Source organism: Falco cherrug, chromosome 8 (assembly GCF_023634085.1).
Source record: "Falco cherrug isolate bFalChe1 chromosome 8, bFalChe1.pri, whole genome shotgun sequence".
Classification (NCBI taxonomy): domain Eukaryota; kingdom Metazoa; phylum Chordata; class Aves; order Falconiformes; family Falconidae; genus Falco; species Falco cherrug.
The window spans coordinates 7,148,906-7,173,991 of NC_073704.1; the positions used below are offsets into that span (position 1 = coordinate 7,148,906).

General features: G+C 47.7%; 1 protein-coding gene across 3 annotated transcripts in view; it reads right to left on the reverse strand.

Moving 5' to 3' along the window:
* Window positions 1–19,907: 19,907 nt before the first annotated feature.
* Window positions 19,908–25,086, reverse strand: part of TRAF3IP1 (TRAF3 interacting protein 1) — a 45,502-nt gene continuing 40,323 nt past the window's right edge. For all 3 annotated transcript variants that reach the window (XM_055719020.1, XM_055719019.1, XM_055719021.1), the window contains 2 exons: window positions 23,011–23,234; window positions 19,908–20,297 (listed from right to left, as the gene is read on the reverse strand). In XM_055719020.1, coding sequence (XP_055574995.1) covers window positions 20,132–20,297; window positions 23,011–23,234 — 390 coding nt within the window. In that variant the 3' untranslated portion in view covers window positions 19,908–20,131. The remainder of the gene's footprint in view (window positions 20,298–23,010; window positions 23,235–25,086) is intronic.

Sequence of the window (25,086 nt, forward strand, 5' to 3'; positions counted from 1 at the left end):
AGCAAGAACTAGCCCCCTACTCAAATCCCAATGCTAAAAAAAGAAACTACAAAGTCATTTTCAGACGTGATTTCTGCAGAGGGTAATGTGAACACACTGCGGTTTTAAAACAATTACATGAAGAAAGGTGTCTTTTGGAAAGAGGGGCACAAGAATTACGAGCCTGTTTCCAGCCAGCGGCATTCCTGCCTGTTTTACAGCATGCTCTGGACGCTGGCCTACCTCCGAGGTGGAGTGTGAACATAAAACATTTCCCCAATTGTTTTCCCTGCTCAGATGCAGCGATGCTGAACAGCTGCGAAGTGACGCGCGGGCAGCATTCCCTGGCCTGGCTTTCACTCGCAGTGGCAGGGCGCGGGGGTTTAGAGCTAATTAAGAAATGAAAATTTAACTCTCGACTCCACACGTTTGACCACCTCCCCTTGCTCCCAGGGAAGGGGGTTCTGTTTCAAGGCATTTCAGATCAACCCCTGTTCATTTTTCTCTGCTCTTTTTGTCTTTTTTTTTTCTTTCTTTCTTTTTTTTTCCTCATTAGAAGTGGCTCTGGAGAGGCTATTTAAAACCTTTCGGTTACCAACGATCAGCTTCCAGTAAAGAAGAAATAACATTGACTGTTCTAATAATCCTTCTTACAGCATCTCTCCCCTACCAGTGATGCAACATTTCTTTTAACAAACGACCCCAGGTTATTACCTCTCCCCTCAAAAATACGTCCTGGACTAGAGATGCACTAGAAATGTCACCTTGCTCTTCTTAGGACAGATAAAGAAAATAGGGCCAGTCATGCCTGAAAGACATGGAAATGTCTTATTTGTGATCAGGACAGCAATATAGCAATAAAAACCATTATATAGATATTGTTAATACTGTATAAAGGTGTAATTTTGGCTTTTTGCTTTTAGTTCATATTCCTGCTGAGCAAGAATAAAAGGTAAAACAAAACTAACCAAAGCAAAACCAAAAGGTACTCAATCAGGTGTAACAAACTAATGGGAGAGATGGCTTGCGTAAGGAGCACACAGAGAAGGGCAGGCAGTGATGCTTCTTTGCTGCTGCGTGGATTCCCTCCTGCAAGAGCCCAGCAAACACTACCCCTGGGCCCTGAAAGTCACTCCCTGAAATGACAGAGCGGTGACCCTCTGCCCAGCTGCACCGAATCTGCAATGGGCTGCAGGGGCCGACGGGCAACATCACAAGATGCCACAACACAGAAAGCATCTCTAGCATGTCAGGCTATCTCAGCCCACTTCTAATAACACCAGCATCCCTTCCCCAGGTCAGGAGTATCACGTTACAGTCTGTCTGGTGTGAGAAGTGGGAAGGAAAGACAGAATAGCCTCTCAAGAATATTTCAGCTGGGCTATAAATACTGATGAAGCAGGCTGCCTTCCCCTCCTGATGCTTCACAAAGCTTCTCCAAAAGCAGGAAACCACACAAGGAAAAAGTTACCTCCTGCCTGGCATCAGGCTGCAACACCTCTGCACCCCTGAGGATCCTTTTCCAGGCAGAAAGGGGTGTTGTAGCTTAGGCACTTTGCAAAGCTGGGTGAGTAGATACACCACACGTTGCTGGACTGGGGCAGTGGGGCCTGGGGTGTGTGGGCAGGGGGCTGGAGATAATTATTGTGCCTAATTTGGAAGCACCAGTGCACCCTGCTCAGTGCAGAGATGGATCAATACAAACCTCTTAAGGCTTTGTTCCCAACGTGTGAAAGTTAAACTCTAATACAATGCAGTTGCCTCTTTCTCTTTTTGTTTAAACAACAGCTAAAACCAAAGAAAATGGCAAGAAAAGCAGAAAAAATTACAGTCATCAGCACCTGGTTATTGCCAGAATCCATGGGGTACGGAATATGATACCCATCGCCTTTATCGGGTCAGGGTTTGACAAGTAAAAGAAGTAGATTACGGTAGATTTTCAAAGCCCTTTTAACAGTGCAGACAACTGAAAAGCTGAGCACTCTAGTCTCAGCTTTATTAAAGACTATTTTCATAACCGTAAACTAACAGAACAATGTCTCATTTTATAATTAATACATATTATTATTAATAGATTTAAACAAAGCTGGCTTTCATTCCTTTATTTAGTGGTGCATTTGGTGAAGCACTTAAAGGGGGCCATTCCAGTGTACACATATAACTGTTTTAATTACATCCTGTGAATTTATTTTTCCAGGGAGAAATATTTCTCAGGGAAAATGTCTATAAAAGTAACTTTAGAAGCAATGTAATTTTGTGTGTGTTTCCTATAGGAAATCTGTTTAGTTTAAGTCCCAGGTTCTAACACTCTCTTTTATGCAGCAGTGTGACCTGAAGAATGCTGCTGACAGCTGCGTTAAATCCTTGTATCTCTTCTGAAATGAAATTGCTGATGGATTTGTGAGTCATATCTTGATGGGACCTTGCCTCCTCCCTCTCGACTGGATTTCACTTGCAGGATGACTCCTTCACAGACACCCCACCCCCTGCAAAAGGAGGCACCTTACCTTAACAGGCACTGCAGGCGTTGATTTACATGCCCATGTTGGTGTTGCATTTGTGAGTTATTTTTACCATCATTTATTTAACCAAGGACAGCCCCACAGGAGCTTGACTGTAGTTTCCCAGATATAAGAAGAAAAACTTTATGGGTTTCACAGCCACCAAAGTGAGAGTTCCCAGGAAATGTATCCTCCAGGAGGGGCTTTGGTCAGGCTCAAGCCATTATTTCTTTCCCCTAGGAAGCAGCAAAGACAGCTGGAAACTCCAGCCCACGGCCACTTTGTCACCTTGAAACTCCTCGTTTTCGGGCCTTGTACCTATTGTTTCGCTTCTAACTTCAACCTGATCTTGGGGAGTTCACCATTACCAACGTTTAATTCCTCTGCCAAGGAAAAGCCTACATTCCTCCACGTGACTGAACACAATGGGACATGCACACTCTGAGTCTTTGGTCCTGCTTGTCTCTTCTCTGCAGACCGCAGGCTGCTCCCCATTTGGCACAAGTCTCTCTCTGTCTGGCGACTTTGCTTGGGTTCTGCTTGTGGTTCTGGTTGTGGCCAGATCTTCAGCAGCTTTGATTTCTAACACAGCGTGATGGACGGAAAAGCTGTTAGCTTCCTGCTGCTGGAGCCTGCAAACCAGCTTTTTCTTCCCTGATAACTTGCTGTATGGCACTTAGCTCATCTTGGTCAGATTTTGTCCTGCCTCATCATTGTGGAAGAGCAGACATACCCCAGCACCCTGGTGAAAAGACTCTGTGATGTACCAGCACTGTGACATCCCACTTGGTAAGCCTTTCTCTGCCCTACATCTGCTGGGCACTAGTGTGAGGTGTTGCCCCAGGTCACTGTGGAGAGGAAAGCATCTTTCCTAGCGTGAGGAAAAGGGCCCAGCTTCTAAGAGAGCCAAAGGAAGGCAAAAACAGCTTTTCTTCTAGGTAACGACAAAGAATTGGACACTCCAGGGTGGCCCCTTACCAGCAAGGGATTTCTAGCACAGAACAAGTACGACTCTTTCCTACCTTCAAGTACAGTTCCGCACTTGGTTTTCTTCTAGGAGGCTTGAACAAGGGCTGCTGCTGGGCACCCGGATCCCAGTGCTGCAGCAAAGGAGGTGCATTAGGATGTGGGACAGCGACAGCTGGCATGCAAGTGGACTCGGGTTAAACAAGGGAGGAGCTGATTGTCCTTCCCAGACTCTGGGCTCCAGAAGAGTGGCCAGCTGTATGGCTGGAAGCATAGTCCTTGAAGAAAAGCCCACATGGCATCAAGTTTATGGTAACAGGTGTCCTAATAAAATAAAAATATAAATAAATAAATAAAATAAAAAGTCCTTCAGCTTGAGAGAAGACAGCGTCTTCAATATTAGTTAAATTTTTCTGCATCTTTGGTCCTAATTGCCTTGGGCTGATTGCACACTGCCTTCAAATCAGCCGTACTTACATGCTATGCTGCCAGATCCTCTGTCAGAAATGTCCTCTGCCTTCCGTTTTCTCTCCACTGTTACACCAGAAGAAGTAAGTGTAGCATGGGCTCTTGCAAGTAACTGTGATCAGGTCTCTGTGAACTTACTCAGCTCTTACTGATGTGAGGTTTCACCACTTTGAAAATCACATCCTTCCAGAGCACAGAGGAAAGTGTTTGAGTCATTTTAGATATGGGGAAAAAAACAACAAACAAATGAAAAAAAAAAGACCCAAACAAACCAAAACAAAACAGAGAAATTAGCTTTTCCCTATGCAGAGTATGGTGGGTCAGCTTTGCAAGCTATGAAAACCTATCCTGGTTACTTACTTACGGTGGTGACAGAATATTTTTACTGTTCACTTGAAATAGTGCATTAGTGGTATCACAGATTAGTCTGTAAGGACCATTATTTAACTTCTGGAATGCGAGTCTTTCAATGCCACAAAATGTGGCATGGCATTTCACACTGCCAAATAAACTGATGAAATATGCAGAAGGTGCTGTAGGCCAGTAACACAGGAGGAGAAAGGCAGTTGTACCTGGCCATATAAGAAAGCTAGTCTCCAACAGATGGAGAAATAGTTGTTATTAGCCCTCTCTCTTCTCTATCGTTACTATTGGCCTCCGTTGGCACTATTGCAAGCCCTAGCTTCACTGTTTAAATAATGCACAAAGATGGTGCTGTGAGCTGCTAGCCATTTAAATCAATGCAATGGAGGGGATGTGACCTGCCCTCGACTGGGGCAGAACTGGAGAGGAGGCCAACGTAGCGAATGTTGTTGTGTGCCCATGCCAGTACTTCCTGTTGCTTTGATCTACAAGGCTTTGGCAGGACTTGATGTCTGATCTAAATTTACCTGGATTTTGGACTGACCTGGATCAAGCTATGTAATCCAGCAGCACAGCTCAGTGGCATCATGTAAAAAAAGTCTCACCCACTCCTACTTACCTCTAAGAAAACCTGGATGGTGGACTTGAAGTCATCTCGAAAGGCTGCACCTTCACCACAGCAGGTGCTGAAGTAATGGCTATGATCAGGAATTAACTCACCTAACTTGGAAAACTCAAAAAGAATGGAAGATACTGTGTTGAACAGATGAAATGTGGAACAGCAAGGCTAGCAGTTCCTAAACACTTTCTAGTTGGACTTGTTTGAAGGAAAAAGCCAACCTTGGAGCCAAGGCATGAATAAAAAAGACTTGGAGGTCTCCAGAGGGATGTGAGGTCCAAGGCTGAAATGGAGCATCCCATCCCCCTCTGCAGCAGATCTCACACTCACCTCAAAGGAATAGTTCAGGCTCATATCTTCTGGGAAATTTTTTTTTGCAAGGCTTGGACACACAAAGAGAAAGCCCAAGCGGCTGGACAGATATTTGCCCAACAGATGCTGTGCCATGTCTTTCTGGGCTTGGAACGACCGATGCTACTCTGAGTCAAAACTGGGTGGCAGCACAAGGTCCTGCTTGGAGAGGCCGGTGGAGAAACCTCCAGACCCATCCTGCTTCTCAGGGACTGAAGACAAAGCTGCAAGGGGTCAAAGCATGGTGGTGGGGTCCTGCATTTCTGTCAAGGACATGCAAAGAAAAGATAAGACAATAGAGCAAAAATAGATTAATGTTGTATCTTGCATGCATAGGAAAACAACCTGCTTCTGTAGGAAAAAGGCAACCTTACACATGTCTCTTGATGGTAAAGACAAGGCTCCCGCTTTTGCTCTGATGAGCGCTATGTTCTTTTAATAATCTTTTCACGGTTTGACTGTGAGGGGTCCAAAAGAACCTTGAAATCTCAAACCCCCTTTTCACTGCTACTTGACAAAGCAAAGTGTACTTTGCAGCCCAGACACTTGCTTATCCTACCTACACCCAAGACCTCGAGGAAAGCCCTTGCAGGCTGTCATGGAGCCCATCATCTCTTGGTCACTGGACTTCCCAGGAGGATGCCAGCACACTCTTCTTTACCAAAGTGGAAGGCACAGAGCCTGCACCCACGCTCTCATGAGATAGAGTTCTACTTCCTCTGTAGTTGTCTAATGTGAGAAGAAACGAAGGAAATGCTTAGGAAAAAGTGCTGCAGGCTGCAACCTTGTTTGAGGTCTTCTTTAACAGCTTCTGCACCCCGGAGTGTTCAGGCAACCAGCAAATTCTCCATGGCTGGTATGCTGGCTCTCCTGACAAAGCAAGGATGCCCACCTGCTCTGTGGCAGGGGGGAGAGGAGCCTCTGGCTTGCCTCTCCCTTGTGTTGTCCCTGGCAATAACCATCCTGTGACAGTGCTGGCAGTTAGGTCATTTCCTGCCCTGCTTCCCTCTGAGGGGTTTTAATTAGCATTGCCATTGTACTCCTTAATTTGACTATACTCCTGGCTTCCAGTTTAAGCCCTCCTTTTTTTCTTGTTATGAGCCCTTTAAGACACAGCTGTAAAACTCTGCAGACCATATATCATAACACTTCATAATCACACTTACATTTTAGTAACACGACAGAAATCAGCTCATTCCTAGTGACCCAGAGAGCCTAAAAGCCGTACGCCAGCACATATTAATAACAAAGCTGGGAGCGAGGCGTCAAGCTGGAGCACCACTTCCCGGGGGACTGGGAACAGCATCTCATTCCCTGGCAGGTCCTTGCTGAGCTACATCAGGTCTGCACAAAGGTGGATGCTTCCCAGAGTGTGTTTTCTTGGTGGGGCTCTGTGGCTAACCCTTGGGATGAGCTGGGTTCCCCCAAGGCACATTTTGCAGGGTGTGTGTGTGTGTGTGTGTATGTTGGTGGTGTGTCTGCATTTCTATGAAGGGTTACGATGAAAGGGCAAAAATAGATATTTTTTTTATCTCCTGAGCTCACAGGAGAACAACCTGGATGTGTGAAGACAATAGACAGCCTGCTAGTATAGAAAATTGAGTCAAGCATCCTTTAGAGCGTACACACACACACACGTAGGCACCTTCAACCATCAAAAATGGACTTTCACTCACCGATCATTCTGCTAATTGAACAAGCAAATTGTATTTTCTTACTTCAACTTAATCCACCCAGTAGATGTGTTTCTGAGGCCCCCGGCTCCAGCCCGACAACAGCAGCCACACATTGTGCTCATTGGAAGCCATCCAGGCAGCTGAACAGCGCTGCTACCCCTTTTCTGTGCCAACCAAGGTCAGCACGGGATGGGGTCCCTTCTCCTGTCATGTGTTTATACAGCACTTTGCACAGCAAAGCCTTGATGTAATTAGCCACTTTAGCTGTAATGACACCAGCAACGACCGTAAAGCCTTCCCTCCTGATTTCTCACAGCTGCAGACCTCCAACTCACCGTGACTGTCTTCTCCCCAGGACCCTATTTCTACCTTCAGCAGTACGCCCAGTGGTTTTCACAGGAAAGGGCTCTGGGGTTCTGGCTCTCGCGTGGTACCAGCCCTTCCTCCACCACGAACGTGCTGCAGCACAGTCCTTATGTGTTTTTTCTCCTGGCTGCAGGTTTAAGGCCCTGATCCAACACTTAAGAGAAGTTTGCAGAGTGCTTGTCATTGACTCGAGCAGGTTTTGGATCAGGTGCTGCAAGTAAAACTCGTCCCGGCCAGATACCAGTCACTAGGGTGTCGTTTCTGAGGCCGAGTTTAAATCCTGAAGCCCGGGCCTGGACTTGGCTCCCTTGCTGACCTCTCAGAAAGCCTCTCCTCATTTTGCTTGGCTTCTTTACCGGGTCTGCAGCCGCCTGTGGGTTTGGTAGTGGTTCAGGTTACTTGCTGATGGCCTGTTCTTCTACCTCTTCCTTTCAAGAAGAGTTCACTCCAGGATTTATAACAGGTTTTTGGTAGCACCCTCTGTACTTAAATCTGTAAAACCATTTCAGTTTAACCACCTGTTTTCACACGCTCGTAATTTCACAAAGCATCTACCTTTTGGGATAAAATTTTCCATGCTTCAGCTCTTGCCCAAGGCACTGGTTTTTTTTTCTTTAAATTAAATTCAAAAAGAAAAAAAAAAGTTTGATCCAAATCCATTCCACATTTCTGCGCTTGGCCTGAGGCAAGAAACTTCCCCAATGAAAAAAATTTCTAACCACATTTTTTGTTGTGGAACTCAAAGGAAAAAACCTGATGCTTGGGAGCTGCCACAAACACTCTAGGAAGATGACTGGAGTCCAGCCATGGGCTGAAAATGCTGATCCAGCCCAAAGACTTGAAAACAAGGTGCCTCTCCTTCCCTTGCTGTCAGGTAGCGGGTGGTACATCGCCGATGCAGCTCCATTAGCTGGCAGTGCATCCAGCAGTGATGGTGGTGTGCAGGTAGCTCCTCCACCACGAGCCCACAGCCAGGCTGTGACCCAGCCTCTTCTGGAGCCAGTGGCAGCTCTTCCACTAAGGTGGACTTTTGGTCATGCTTGCAAGTGCGTCGTTAATTACAGATGGGTTCAAAGGCCCCTGAAGTCAGTAGGAGCCTTTCCAGTGGCCTCAGCTATCTGAGCAGCTGTGGTTTAAAGGGTTGATGGGGTCTGTGGGAGCACAGCTTGTAAAATACGTGCCAGGTTTTTCTTTTATTTTTCACTGCCTGCTCTTCAGGATGTCTTAGGAAATGAAATGCAAAGAAATAACACCAGGGCAATACTCAGGCTGTAAGATCAAGCAGTCAAAGTAATCAAGAAATTGTTTAAAAAACTTTACGTCGCTCCAGAAATGTTGTCTCAGCTTCCCTGAGCTGTTTCTGTTTCCCTCGGTGTTAAAAGTAACATATCACTTGTCATATTTGAATCTGTCCTCATTCCTGTTACCACAGCACAGGGGTCCCAAAGGACCCCCAGGGCCCCAGACATGACAAACAGAACAGTCCTAACCCCAAAGTAGGGGTCTGGCTGCCTCCAACATTTTGCTCCTCCTGCCATGTGAAGGCCGCCCTGGAGAGTTGTCCCACTCATCACCCCCATCAGATTAATTTCTGGTGGCACAAATCTTTCTTTCACTCTGAGCTCTGGCTTGGAAACCCAGGTGTCCAGCTTGCAGCTGCCAGAAGACAGGAGAAAAGGATATGGGAGAAAGATCCCTGGTACCACCACTGGAGCAGAACTGTGAGACGGGAACATGCCTGGATCACGATCTAAGGCTGGGGCACAGCAAAGAGCTACCTGCAAAGCTCCTGTGTCCCAGGCCAACCTGTCAGACCACCCTTCCTCCAGCCCAAAAGCTCACTGGGGCAGCCAGCTTTCCTCCAACATGCCTACAAGATGCACGAGGTCCCTGCCCTGCTGTGAAAGCTGCTCTCAGCAATCAGGAGGCAGCTTAGCCACTCTCCTAGAAGATGCACTGACACGGTCCTTGGACTCAACAGCAGCTGTATCACCATCCCCCTTTCAAGCAACCCTGCTGGTTTGAACGCCTCTTCCGCCACGGAAGGCAGTGTCCATTGAATGCCTGTTCTGCACTTTTCTAGGGAAGCCTTGGGGCCACTTCCAGATTCTCTCCTTGTGAGTCCAGCAATAAGCTGCCCTTCCAAAACTTGCGATTTGGCTCCCTGCTTTTGGATGTCTGCAGAGATGTGGATCTTCTTGGCCAGATAAAGGCTGATAACAGCAAACAAGGTGTTTGGTTATGGCATCAAAAAAATTTTTTTTTTTTAAAAAAAAGAAAGCCTTAAGACCTCTAAGGCAACAACCTCCAGCCAGAGGACTCAGAGCCAGTCACATGTAAGCATACGTTTTGATTATTCCCTGCTGGGAACATTCTCGGGGTGCTCCATTTCCATCTTCCAAAGCTTTGGAGAAGATGCAGCTGAAGCGAAGACAATTTCTTAAAGAGCTTCAGCAATATCACAGTGCTGCGGTAGTCTTTACCACCCACAGACTTCAGAGCAAGAGGCAGCCCCATCACCAAGCCGAGGCACCAGTGGCTGACCTGCTCGACCTTGGAGCTTTCCCAGTCAAGTGTGGCTACAGCCCTGGCAATGAGTGCAAGGGTGCAAAAAGAAAGCCAAGCTCCAGGAGTATAAGAAGGTGCAGGGGTCCACAGTAGGAGAGGTAAAGGTGTGGCAGGACCACAAATTAAGTATTATTTGACACAAGAAAGGGCACTTTGCACTTGCACAAAATAATTAAGGACAAAATTTCTGGCCAGGCTCTGGGAGTGAGCTGGAAGTGAACTCCAGTGGGCGTTAGATGCTTCGCAGAAAACCTCCTCCCTTCTTAGCAAATTTCAGCCTTAACTGGGCACCAAAATCTTCACTTAATAACCCAACACTTTCCAAAAATGATGTTGCCTTTAACAGTGCAACAAACCCTGCCGCTCCCCCGACTCCTCTTCTGCAGCACCAGCAGGTGACTGGGACTCAGCTTGGCATGGCCATCAAGCCATCCCACCTACATGAACCTGGGAAGGACTTAACCCTTCTGGGGGGGCTCCTTCCCTCTCCAAGCACACTTTTCGCCCACCGGGGAGCCATCCTCTCTCCTGTATTGCACAGTGGCTTGCCCACAAAGTCCAGCCACCGGCAGAGCCAGCCCAGGCAGCAGCACATGCGGATGCTGAGACCAGCAGTGGAAGTTCACACGCGCCTCCCACCGCAGGCTGTCTCCCCTCCACGGCACCGCATTGGAAGCAGCTGGATACCTTGGGGTGGTCCTGTGCTCCAGTTCTCTCCACAGTCGCATACTGAGAGCCCACAAGCCCTGTGCAAATACAGCACATGATACTTGAGAAAGTGACATTTTAACGAAATAACACATTTAAAGCGCATTCCCACACAGCTTCTGGTTGCTCCTACCAGCAGATATAAAACGTAGCACAATGGAACAGTATTTAGCTGCAAGAGACTCTGGTCTCTCACCCTCCGTTTTGGCTCTGAAAGACAAGTATCCTATTAATGTGGGCTCTGAGTTTGCAGCCCTCCGTCTAATGGAGTTAAACATAAAACCAACGCTTTCTTGACACTTCTGTGGACAGAAATGAAAAGCTGAGAGCCAGGGAGCACTAAAAGCGAAGAACACCTTTCCTTCCTCCCAGGCTACCTGATCGGCACAGGGCTACCTACAAACAGCGGACGTTGGGTGGCCCATGAATTCCTCCTGGCTCCAGGGCTGGTTTCCAGCACGAGGTGCTCCTCAGCTGAGCTGCCCCAGCAGGGATCCCATCAGTGATGCTGAGGCCATCGGAGGGGCATTTTTTGCTCTCCTCTGCCTTGTCCCACTCCACCCCATGCGTGGCAACAGCATCACGCTGAGAACATGTCACTATTGGAAAAATCTCCTCTGGCTCTTCTCTGCTCAGCAGCTTTCCTGCATTCAGGCTGCCCAAGGATCACTTTAAATCAAAGTCTCTTGGTGCATCCTCCAAAAGAGCTATCCCTTTGCTCTCCTGTCAGGACATTTTTGTTTGGATCCACAGCTGTTTGCTAAAGAACCAAACTGTTGGGATAGAGAGGTACTTTTATTCAGCTCCCATCCTGCCAGGAGCAACAAGAAGCATAAATAGAACTCTTAGTGACTAGAACAAACAATCTTCCTGCTACATCAAGCTGCACGCCCCAGGAAGGGCTACGCAACTTTGTCCAACCTAAATAACACTCCTCCTTGCAGTCCTCTTCTTCCCTCCTCTCCAAGCTAACTCTCAGTGAAGAGACAGGCCTGCAAGAGGTGAGCACAACGGAGTGAGAGCTGGAAAGGATGCTAAACATAGGACAGGAAGAAAATCCCTCCTGCAAGAACTGCAGAGGAAAATCTAAGCACAGTTGGGATTTACAGCTAAATATAACACAACAAGAGACATCTTGAAAGATAGGTGAGCTCCACATCAGCTGCAATGGAATTCCAGATATTAACTGATATGTAAAAAGGGAGCCATTTTTTCCTCTCCTGTCCTACCTCTCCTCCCAGATCTCTGCAGAGAATGCACAGGGAGCCAGGTGTGAGTCTACCGCTACAACAAACCCGGAGAGCTTTGGCAGTGCAGGTGTCCGCATTGCACTAGACAGGGAATCAGGGACGATGGGGTCATGGGTGACCATGAACCAACAAGGCAATAAAACCAGTGCAAAAAGAAACAAAGTCCCAGCTTGCTCCAGTAGAGGCTGGAGTGAGATATGGCAGGCGAGAGCTCACCAGGCTCACTCTGGCCTGGCTTTACATCTCTCTAAAGTCAGAGCCACCACTTCCCAGTGCCCTCTGGAACCTTCCAGGTACAAGCACCAGTGGTGTGGGGAGGCTCACAAGAGTATCTTGGGCTCTTTCTCTTCCCAGTGCCATCTCTCCAGTAAAAAAACCAAAGCTTTGTGCAAATGGTTAACAGCTGCTTGTCTGCCTTTAGGAGGATGTGATGAGACAAAGTCCAGCACCTCTGTGTTCTGGCTGCTCCTTCACAACCCCTCAGTATCACTCTTGGTTCTCACCTGTTCTTTCCTACACTCCATGCACTTGTGCTGACCCAGGACCTACCTCAGGCAGATGCCAGTTTCCAGCTTTGTAACGTGTACTGGAAGTACCACCGAGATTATTTGAATTGGACAGAAAGACTTAATTTCTCTCTCTCAAGGCTGAAGCCAGACCAGCTTGGAACCTCCTGCTCGGAGCAACTGCTTCTTATCCAAACAGCTTCTGCTTCCCAGACAGCTCTGCAATACACCATGTATCCCCAGCTCCTCCCAAGCTCAGCTGACACTTGGTCTCCAGCATCAGCAGATGCTGTTCCAAAAAGTAAAGAAACCTGAAAGCACAGAAGAAATTAAGCACCTCTTGCCACCAGCCTAATCTGATGTAAAGCTGTTATCCAGAAAACGGTCCCTGTGGCTAGGCTGCTGGCCCAGGAATTGAGAGATGCTGTGCAGCTCCTCCATGCTGCTCGCCTGTACCACTTCCCATCCATTTCCTTCTAGACCCAGTCAATCCTCTGAAACAAGAAAATCTCTGTTAAAATATGCCTTTTCCATTAAATCAATAGAAGTCCTTTCAGTTTATATCCCAGTCATCTGGAACAGGCTCTTATGGCCTTTTGGGGAGGGAGGAATTTACGTCCATAATTAGCCTTTCAAACAAAGGCAGTTACACTGGATGGAAAGCAAAGGCCGTTCCCTTCCACGGCAGCATGAGACCTCCCAAAACGTGGTTCAGCAGGAGACTGAGAGAAAACAGGTCCTGGCATACCCTGGGCAGGCAGACTATATCTGCTGTTCTCAGGAAAATAAAATTCCTTCCGTTTGTCTCAATTTGGGGGTTCTATTCAGGTTTTTTAGGTATTTAAGTAGTTTCTCCTGTATAGATGTCTTTCTCTGTATAATTTATGCTATTACTCTTTAACAGACCCTGCAGTAACAATGGTCATATGGCCCCCCTGAGGTGGGCTTGTTTCAGTCGCCTCTACAACACCCTCCTGGGAGGAAGGAAAGAGCAGGGAGCCTCCCCAGCCACACATCCTGCAGGAGGGTGATGCTCAGCAAGGTCCCCAGGCCCATCCTGCTCAGCGGACAAGACCCCAGCCCCACTCACGCATGCCTCCATGCCCCTCAGAAAAGCAACCATGCCTCAGCACACAACTGCCAGCCCATGGGGTTGTAGCTGCCCTGTTTTTCAGAAGGACGTTAGATCTAAGAGATCCACACACACAGGGAAACGACATCCTCTGCCATCTCTGGAAGCCTGTCACGTGCAGGGTGTGGGACCAGCAGCAGTTCAGGCCAGCCCCGTCCCATCTCTCTGCAGAGACAGCACACCTGGAAGTACCTCCAGTTCTGAAAAGGGCAGAAATCACCTGGCCTTTTCACATACAGGGAAAAGATGTTGTAAAGAGAGAAAAAAAAAAATCTATTAACACTTTAAAAACAACCATCCCCTTCTTCACAAGCTAGAAAAAGAAAAGGTCATTCCCTTTCCTGGGAGAAGACTTGTTTGCAGAACACGTCCCTTTTCTTCCTGGCTTCAAGAAGGCTGTCACCATACATGTTCAGGTGCTGCTTTCCCTGTAAGTTGAAGATGGCATTTCCACACCACCTTTGCCATCTCCACCTGGCCCAGTGCAGGGCAGAGGGAGACTAAAATAATGCAGCCGGCATAGACCCTGTCCCCCAGGGCTGGGTGCATTTTCACGGGTGGCACCTGCACTTCATTGCACATCCCATGGTCCATTTCCCAGGGCTGCACCTCAGGTGAAATCCCAGACCAGGCAATGCCTGGGCACCCTCTTCCCACGTGTCCTGGGTGCCTCTGGTCCAACACACTTCCCACCAAGCGCAGATACTACGGTAGGATTAGAAGCTTTCCAAGATCACCGGGTTACTTGGCGCAGCTTTGTGTACGTCCCGGACAACACATTTAGATCCTACCACATTGCTTCCCAAACTTCCAGTAAATGGAGAAGGCGAGCTCCATCCTGGTCCCAGCTCTGGTGATCAGTTTACTTGAAGAAACAAGGCATGACCAGGACAACAGAAGGATTCTCTCTGCCACCTCAGAGCAGGCTCCCATCCCCACCTCTTGCCCCTGAGCAACATAAATGGCACAGTCAAAGATAATCGGCACAACTATGCTGTTACCCAGTGCCATAAGTCTTCCTGGTTCCGCTGAAGTCCCGAGATGTGCAAAGATTCCACAGAGGTCATTTTGGGGCAAAAACACCGGGGCTGGGAGGGTACGGAGAGCTCCCTGGCTTCAGGCTGGACCACAAAGCTGACAGAACCCCAAGGGAGAAGCCACACATGGTTCTGCCCCTGAACAGCAGATGGTTGCTGTAGAAAGTCTGTGATGGAGGAGGAACCACCAAGCAGCGTTACTCCTGCGTACCAGAACTTGCCACCCAACTGGCTTGATCATGGCAGGGGGGCACCGCTGTCCCTGGGGCCAGACCCCTCCCATTCGTCTCTGCCTGATGCTCCTAATCACTATCACTAGCCAAAAAAAAATGCCGAAAAGGGAAAACTGCCTGGAGGGGAAAACCCCCACCTTGCCAGGATGAGCACACGCTCCCTGCACATCTGAACACACACTGTGCCACGTACACACAACCAAGAGCCTCAGTGGCCCAAAATAGCACCTGAACACACAAGTAACCTGCAAAAGCAGCCAAAAAAAAAAAAAAAAAAAATCAGTTTTCAGTCCATTCCTGGGCACACAACAAAGTCAAGTCTGTGGGACCCAGGGTGACATAAAATAAGGCTAACCCATGCAACCTCTGCTTCGCAAGTCATAAATCTGGAGTGGAATTTCTCTCCCTTTTCTTCTTGGTAAGCTTTTCCCTTCTGTGGCTGTCAGATGCAATTCGAGGCCAGGCTGCCATCATCTCAGGTTGGGATTTGGGTAGGAGGGGGAGGGAGCTAATCCTTTTTTCATCACATTAAATTAAACTATAAACTATACCTTTTAATTCCTTTTAATTAAATTTCTCACTGGAAAACGGAAATGTTGTTTTTTAGTATTTTTTCACAAAACACGGCAGGAAGCATTTTGGAAGAGGCGTGCCTCGGTGTCTCAGGCAGCTATCCGGGTGTCCTGGGACATGCCTGGGGCTCTCCGAGGGCTGGCGATCACAGCTGGCAGCTCCCGAGCCCATCACACCAGACTGACTCACCTCCACACGTGCCGAGTCTGGGAAGAGGGGAGAGTGCAAATTCAGCCGAGGCGGGGTTCAGCCGTCTAAGATCTGTGGAGTCCCAGCGCCAGCCCACCCCCTCAGACTTTCCCGGAGGATGCATTCCTAAAAACCCTTGAAACACCCAAGCAGCCCTGCAGTTGCTGGGCTTTTTGCAGCCATGGTCCTGCCCTCCTCTTCGGCAACTGCTGCAGTGGTTGCCTCCTCAGTGGATGGATCCAAACTGCTTTGAGAGAAAAAAAAAAAATAAATATATATCTATCACTGGAGCTATTTAGTTTTTAAAGCAAAGCTGTTTGAGAGCCCAGTTTCAAATTAGCTTTCAATGGGCTGCATCCCCTAAATCACGTAGGGGCTGGCTGGCTTACAAATGCCCGGCTTTTCTCTACCAACACAGAAATATAGCTAGAGCTCTGCAATTCTAAAGCATTTAAAAGTAATTGGCATTTTCCCCTTATGTTCCAAGATGTGCTCATGAGAAGTAACCCAATAGGCAAGAGACTGTCTCCGTGGCCTCTAAATTATTCTGGCTTCATGAAGGAAGAAATCGAATACAGCAAATTGCAGCGAGGAGTCAGTTGAAAGCAAGGGCAGGCCATGAAGGAAGCAATGCGTCCCTCTCCCAGCCCTCCTGGCTTAGAGAGCAGGAGTTTCCATCTGCTATTCAGATCCCCAGCAGCACAGCGACCCCGTGTCACTGAGCCAGAGCAGAGGGGGCTACAGCGAGACCAGGCACCAGCTCAGCCATGCGGAGAAACCTGTATCTGACTCAAGGCCATACGCATCACAGCTGTTGTTGGACACCCTGTATGTCCAGGGTTGCATACACGTGATCAGGAATTTCAGATCTCAAGGCAAAAACAGTGACGCTGGTGTTCCTTTTGCCCAGGCAGGTGAGGATAGTGAGATGTGAACTGCGGTAGAACTGTCTTCCCAGGCCAGCAGGCAACCTGGAGCCACAGCTGGGGAAGAGACAAACCACACGGCATTTGCCTCCGAGGCTGAAACACAAAACGCTCCAGTACCAGCTCTGGGAAGAGCTGCTCGTTTGCCATACTGTTAATGCCCCATCTACATAGCTTCAAGCAGGACCACGTCCCATCAGGACCAAACCACGAGTGAGCTCTGCCCCTGAGCGAGCTGGTTGTATTAGGGAAGCTGTCTCCACCTGGAGGGTACCAGCAGAGAGTGAGAATTTGGGGGGAGAAGGGGTGTGCAGAGCCCGCCACCCCAGAGCATCTGCCTTTGTGCTGGCTGAGGAACCCTGGCAGATAGCCTCCATGAGATGGGAAGAGACACCTGATCTCGTAGCTAAGGGTCGGAGACTGAAGGACTCGAACTCATCGGGTGGTTGAAACACATCTCACAACTATCAGACACTGGCAAAGTAAACAGCCCTACCTGAGCTGTCTTGCCCAAGGCTCCCCTTGCAGACACCGCAGAGAAATGGGCTTTTCCAGGGAGCCCTATTTTTGAGCTCAGCCTGACAATGAGGTGAATTGAAGAATGCTCAAGAAATGGGCTGAGTCTAGCTCAGATGGCCAGTGTATTTAGACTCTAGACACTTGTCACTGATGTCTCCGGAACTGAGGGACGAGGTCCCAGGTGAGCAGGAGATCCCTCACAACCACAGCTGGATCCTCTGGTACCTAAGCTCCGTCCAAGTCCCATTTCAAACACACCTTCAGGCTTCCTTTCCCTCTTCCTTTCCTAAGCCTCTCCCATTCCCACCCTAGGGAACGGTCTCCAACACCCAGAGCACCCACCGATGTCCTCAGATGGAGACCTCTGAGCTCACCTCACCCTCCCCTTCAGCCTCCTCTGCCCCTGGACCCGAGTCCTGATCTGGGGAGGTCCCATCACCCCACCGGTGTCCCTCGCTAGCTAACCACCGTCTTTTGGGATCCTGCCAACAGCTCTACCTTTCCAGCTAAGAAATACTCCCCGGCCCCACCCCAGAGGGGCTGGCAGCCATCTCCCGACCTGCACAGGAGAGGAATGTCAGGCACGTTGTGAAATACTAGTCCTGCTTCCCGGCACCGTCAGGCTCCGTTAGCGCCAGCGGAGCCCGACAATGGCAGGGTTTTCAACCCCAAACCACCGCGCTAGCAAAGCTTCCTGTGCTAACGAACCACCCACAAGCTGAAACACAAGCCCAAGGCACAGGCAAGGCATCGCGTGCAAGAGAGACGCAGGCAGACGTGCACACACATTCTTCTCCATCCGTTTTCCCTTCCTGAGGCACAGCTGCTTATTTGCTTTTTCCATGCTGCATCTTTAACCTGCCTTTAAAAATTAAAGCAAGCCTCAGCTCCGAGGCACTAGCCTTGGTCCATCATACTGGAAAACGAAGCAAACCTAGATGGAGAGCCAGCTGAGACCGCGGGAGACATCGGACAGGCTATCAAACCCTAACACTAACCAATTCTTGTTTAAAGTCGTATTTGATGCAGAAAGCATAAGAAAACAGGTGCATAAAGATGCAAGAAGCCATCCCTAAGGTCTCACAGGAACCAAATCAGTGCCTCCAAGCCCTAGGTTTATATGAGCCTGAGGCTTTCCACCCTGACTCAGGGGACAGTCACTTGTAACGCAAGGACACAGGAATGCACGGGTCACACCACCACACAAAGAGCACGCAGCACCCATCAGCAGAGGGACGACAGGGAGACGGGGTCTGGCGAAGGGAACTTTGTGAAACTGAGTAGCAGAGGGAAAGGAAAAAGTCACGATTTAAATCCTAACTCAGGGCAGAGCCGAAATCACTTCATGTCCCCGGAGAACCCCTGGAACTCCCTGCTGCTGGTCTCCTCTCACTGCTTGCCTGCAGCCCCCTGCTCCAGCAGCACTGCAGCTCTGGCCTGTGGATGCAGGAGGGGCATGGAAGAGGCACCGAGGGGGTGACATAGGCTGGGGGACTGGTAACAAATCCGTCTCTTGCTTTTAAAGGGTGGCTCCTAGAAGTGCCAACAGAAGCACCAGGGGCTCACAGGGTCAAAACCAGTGCAAGCAGGGGCCTGAGCAATCCAACCAAACCCTGTATTGTTCGATGCAAGTATTTAAAGGGAGGAGGGAGGGAGTACCGAAACCACTCTGAAGTTATATATTGACCATGCAGGCTTTCACCATCAGTTCTGGGCTCTGGAGATTCCAGCAGACATCCAGAACCGCTTTTCCTCCATGTGATGAGACCTGGGATGTGGTGGACAGGCTTCAACCCTGGGTAAGAAACACAGGTGCCGTCCTGCCTCTCTGGACCCTAATCAGAATATTGCTTCACCATTTAAGTTCAGACATTAAAATAAAAAAATTGAAGTGGCAGTTCAAACAAACAGCATAGTGTCATGTCCTGTTAAGAACTGATCAGAAAATTTCTCCTATACCTTCACAAGTCCCCTGCTTCCTCTCCACACCCACCAAAATCCCACGCAACAAAGCATCCTGCCCTTTAAAATGTCTGTATTTAACATATTTGGTGATGATCCATTTGGTGGGTTTTTGAAGGTCCAGACACCAGCAAAAGAAAAATAAAACCCCCACAGATTGCCAATCTCGGGAAGAAAAATGAGGACGCTAGCACTTCGTACTGCAACAACTCCCCAAACAACGTGGGAAGAGATGTGCTGGCACCTTATAAAAATCTTGAGAGAACAGCCTTGCAGTGGACTAAAGCCTTCTGCGCTCAGTGCAGTGTCATATAGTTGTGTCTACGCTAATACGCTTTGCAGATTTAGGAGTAAGTAAAGCTGGACCCTAATGTGCAGTACATTCAAGAGGTCATTAGGAAAACAGTACAGACGGCTGCAGTTAACTAAAAAAAAAAAACCAAAACAGTGGAATTATTCACATACAAAAAGTTACAGGAACATGCATTTGGGAGGAAACAGGTACTTAAATTAATCCTTTCCAAATGAACATATGCAATAAAAATGGAATTAACACCTGCGCAGATAAAATACTTCAGCTCCCTTACATGGTGATGCTTGTGCTGCATTTTCTGTTGTTTCTAATAAGATTCCCAATAGCTCTGAAAACATGACGTAATCTCTGCAATGATGCAAAGAACTGCAGGTTACACAAGGCTTTACTTCTTGATCCTGTGGCATTGTTTTGTAGATAATTTTCCCCGTTAATAACAAACTGGATTCAGGAACCGTCTGGATCTGCAGGGGTTTGGAACATTTTTTTAAGGGGGCAAAAGACGCATCTAATACCCATTTTCCATGACAGCATGTTCAAAAGTAACCTCAGCGGAAATGAAGACAAGGAGATGTAGAGAGACACAGCTCGGAAACTGCGCCACAGGCCGGGGAGAAGAGGGCTGTGAAGACCCGGTGAGCGAGTAACGGCTGCTCGCATCTAAACAAACAAGTTCTTTTTAATAGCTCAGCAACTTGAGCATTCAACTGAACATCATTTTATCCTGGGTAATATCAACATCTAAAGATCAATGCAATAATAGGATTTTACATAATTTTTAGCCTTCTGGTCCCTAAACATTTTAAAACTAAGCAAGGCATATCTTAGTTTTCCCCGCTATTTTGTTTTTATTTGGTAGGAATGTCAGTCAGGTGTCAGTCAGTCCCAAGGCTTTTTTGTTTTTAATTCTTCTTCTCCCCTCTTCTTCACCTTCTTGAAGACAGGTTTATGCTAAGAACCATCCTCCGGATTTTTTCTTCGTTCTTTAAAATATTAGCTTTTACAGCACAGATCTTGTCTTGCTGGTCTTTAATCAACTGTTCCAGTTCAGCCAGATCAGCTTTTAACGGTTCTACAGCACTGTCTGTGATGCTGAAAGAGACACAAGGAGTGTAATGTTATTGGAAACATTACGCTGCTTCAGGCTACTTAAGCCTCCAAGAAAGTACATTCAATACCTGAAAGTCTGCAAAGTATTTAAGTTGTGCCCACCCTTCCTGAAAGAAGGTTTTGAATAAGAAGCACAAAGGCAAAGCTAACACCACGAACAGAGAAGAATATTGTTCGAGAGAGATCACCCACAATTCGGCACTAAACCCTCACTTCTTGGCTAACCCAGCTTTCCTGCTAAAACTCTTTGCAGTTATTTCACCCCGCACTATGCATACATCAAGCACTTCTTTCATTTTATCCAGCCAAAAGCAGCAACCACCTGGCCCATGGATGAAGCAGCACCTGACTTTATGGGACGGAACACAGCAAGGACTAGAGAAGCCATGGCTGCCCCATCCCTGGCAGTGTTCAAGGCCAGGCTGGATGGGGCTTGGAGCAACCTGGGCTGGTGGAAGGTGGCCCTGCCTGTGGCGGGGGGGTGGAACTAGGTCATCTTTTAAGGTCCCTTCCAGCCCAACTATTCTATGATTTTAAGGACACCCACCTTTTACAGGGGCCCGTGGGTCCTACCATGATACACACGGTAACAGCCATCCCTCTGGGCCTCACCACAAGAGCTTAAATGAGAGAAGCACACGTGGCAGAGAGGAACAAATGCAACTGCTGTGGTGGTTGCTGGCCTGCTACCAGCAGCTTCCTCCAATAAACCAGCAAGCCAGCAGCCAGACACCAACAACCACCAGCAGCATCCAGCTCCAGCAGGTAGACATCTGAGAAGAGGCAAGGTATATGAAAACTGACCCATCGCTAGACGCTGACAAGGGCAGGCAATCCCACACTAATAGGAAATTTAATAAATCCTATGCTAATAAACCACAAGTGGGCTGATGCATCTTAAGTGAATAGGGCTGTTCGGCTTTAAAACAAATGTGCCCCCTTCTGTGATGCTTTGCTGATCTGCAGAACACTGAACAGCCAGGGAAGCGACAGACTGAGCTAGCCTGCTGTCACTCTGAATTACCCAGTCACTTTGAGGACTCATTAGCTGAAGTCCACATCTCAATATCATTTAGTTTTCCCCTCCTTTCTACCACATTAGCATAAATCACAAAAAACATCACTAGAAATTGCACTAACATTTCCCCAATGGAAATTAAATTGTCTTTCACAGAAGCAAAGAAAACAGAGACGTGCATCCAAATTCCAGTACATATGGGAAGCATTGTCATCTTCATGTCTGATACTCTGTAATTCTTTCCTGAAGGATTGGACATGCCCTAGCACTACACCCACCTGATTAGGACCACATACGAACCCTTGTGAAGGGCAGGGATACGCTATGGCAGCCTGAGCTCGTGAAACGGAACCAAGCGGCTCTGCCGAGGGGACGCTAGCCTGCCTGCAGTGTCACACAAAACAGCTAGCCGCTGTAAAGCTCGGTTTGACAAAAATCTGCCAACAAAATCAGCTGGGCAGTTCTTTCTTCTCACTCCCCCTGTCTTTCTGCACCACTGCCAAGGAGACAGCCTTAGTAAGCTCTGCCTGGAGCTCAGGGGACACACGGAGCCAGCGGATCATGTACAGTCACTGTGCTGGGAAACCAGCCGAAGTGTAAATGACTTGTTTGGCAAGGCCAAAGTGGATCCCCTGAGTAAGCACATGCCCAGGGAAAGGCCCGAGACTCGCTCCCTGTCACTAGGTGCAGCACAAAGGAGAGCGATGCAATACCTCAGTTCCTCCAACCACAAGATACAGCCCAACAACTGTTCCCTTTCTCTTTGCAGGGGTGCTGCATTGTGAGGCCAACCAGACTTTTGAAGCCTGTCAAGGTTTTGGGATAGAAGGTGCTATATAAGTGCAAGGAATTAACATCGTTACACTTTATGTACAAACCAAAGCCCCGATTCCCACCCTAGCCAGTGGACTGGTCAGAAACTTACAGCTGCTGGCTATTTAACACATTGCTACCTACCAAGATAGGACTTAGCTAAGAACACCGCCCATACTTGCTTCTGCATGAATGAAGCACATGGACTGAGGGAACAGCAGGTCTGCCTAGGCTGACTGCGAATCCAGGAGGATCAATACCCAGTTCACGTTTAAGATCAGAGACACACAACTGGAAGTGACGTTCTGTTTCCAAGGAGCATAAACACATGTTGGTGAGACAAGTAAGGCCAAAGAAACTGCTTCTAGGCTTGACCTCCTTGTTTCTATTGCGCATGTCACCTTTGCTCTCCTGGCTTTCCAATGCTGTTTTTTTAACCTTGCACAGACGACAGCTGTTATTAAACACCACTGCAGAACACACTGAATTCAATGGCACAAAGAGAGCAGGTTGAGCTTTAGGAATCCACTCCTAGACCTGATTCAACATCTACTTTGTTTACTAAGCTCTTCCCCCATTGCTCCCTATATATTTGCGAAAAGAATGAAACAAATCAAACCCTCTCATATCACACAAACACTCGCATCTCCGCTGTCATGTACATCATGTGAAATTGAGCTGGAAAGACCTTAAGATTTTAACACTTTAAAAAAAAAAAAAAAAACAGACTGCAAAAAAAAAATCCCCAAACCACAAAAATGACTGATGATGAATCTGCTTTGAAAAATGAGTAAAACTCTCCTCTCTCCTGAATTCAGAAATCCGTCTCGAGATACCAACCAAACTTTCCCTGAGTACACTCACCTTTGCTCTTTCTGTAGAGCTTCTGCATGCTCTCTGTTCTCGTGCCGCCACATCTGCAACTCGTTCTTCATGGCATCCATGTCTTCTTGAATGTAATCCATGATCCTGCCAAGCGTAAGGGCACTCTGGCACAGAGTCTGAATAGAGACCTGAAACTTCTCAATTTCTTTGGCTACCAAGTCTCTCTCTTTCTTCCTAGCTGCTTCCGATACAAAGGGCTTCTCCTAATAGGAAGGATGAATAAGAAGGAAAGCATCAAAACTAGGGAAAACGGTTGTTGTTCATGAGATACTGAACAAAGAATGCTTTGGAGACTAACTGAAGCAACGGGAGAAGTGTTTATGACAGTCTGCAACAAAAGAGAAGAAACGAAGCAACAGCCTAGACACAGATGAGCAGACAGCATGCCATACGCAAGTCACCGCTGCTGCAAAACTGTGCAATAGCATCAGCGCTGTTGAATTGCTTGTCAGGTCACAAGTGCACAAAAGGAAAATTAGTATTTGATCCCATAAATGATCTCACTGATGTTGTCATTCTCAACATGGTCTTTCGCAAAGCGGTGGGTGTATCAGGGGGGAAGCCTCTTTTACATTCAGTCATGGTTTACTTCAACCTATTTCTATATATTGAAAGGGAAATTTCTGTGGCTTAACATGGCATCATTAAACAGAAGCTCAACAGACGCATAATAAGCAACAACACTTTTGCTATCAATCTGCCGCTGCCACTGGCTGCCGCCGCGTTCGCTGTGCAAATCACACACCAATCCGTCACCGCGACACGCCACAGCCCTGCAGCAGGACACGGTGGATTGGCATTTACTCAGTAATGCTGCAAGTCACAATGCGTAACGATGATGTCACGTTAAACTCTGGAGGAAGATGATGATAATCCAAAAGGCAGTAATTTGGAGAAGCAGCACCTCCGCTCACCATGTTATAGGCTACTGCACCATAAACATCCATCGGACTTGCTTGCCACAGTGTTTTGCTGCTATTTGGGAGCCATGGTGGATGCTGCAGGGCACAGCCTCCTCCTAGTTCTCATCAGTCCTTTCAAGATGCTTCTCTCCCTCCACTGTATCTGGATTTCCAGCTCCTAATGCTGGTCCTAATAATAGCACTTCATGCTGCACAGCTAAAATAGACGGTGGTTATTCCGTGCCTTGTACTTCTGTTAACAGTGGTTGTAAAATCATGCAGGCTGCAGATGTGGCCTCAATAAACTCCACTACTCAAAAATAATTTGGTCTTGTGCACACTTCCCTCATGTGCAGCCAGCAGAGTCTCTGTGGTCCATCTCCTGAAGCCTTCAAGCTTACTGCAAGTTAAATACAGAGAAAGTGTTTGCTAAAGCGCAAAGTCATGGGGAGCAAGAGGATGCCATAAAAATAGCAAAGTGATGCCACATAACTAACACACTGCAATAATCTCATTCCAGAAAAGCCTTCCCTGAAAACAACAATCATCATAAAAGAAAAGTCCACTGGATTTTTTTCTCCGCCATCAAGAAAAAACAAGCTAATTTTTTCTTTCTTTCCAAGACCCCTACAGGTCAACTTCCACACCTGAGTTTTTCTTTAAGACACACAAAGTTTTAAGTAAAATTTATTTAAAGTCATTTTGGTCATTTAATGTATGCCGGAAAACTAGAAAGGTCTTTCTCTACCACCCCAACCGCAGGATCAACCAATTCCGAAGCAGGGCTCCTCGTGGCTCAGCAAACACAGAGGTGGCAGTGTGCTTCCCTCGCGCTGGGACACCACATCTACCACGCTGTCCCCTCCTGCCCCCTTGGCCTGTCTTCCTGTGTGAGCTGCGGGCTGTTTGTTCAGCTGCGCTTGGAGGCAGCAGGGACTACTGCCAAACACATTTCAGCAGCCCTCGGCTTGCTGATGAACTCAGAGATATATATTATATATTTTAGAAAAATACTTCTAAAAGATTTGAAGGCTGAGATTTACTTACCTCCAATGCTTGTGTTTTACCACACACGCGGTGCATGAAAACTGTGGGACTTCTGAGTTTACTGCCATTTTATAATGTTCAAGTCGTTTAATTAGGACCTGGGCTG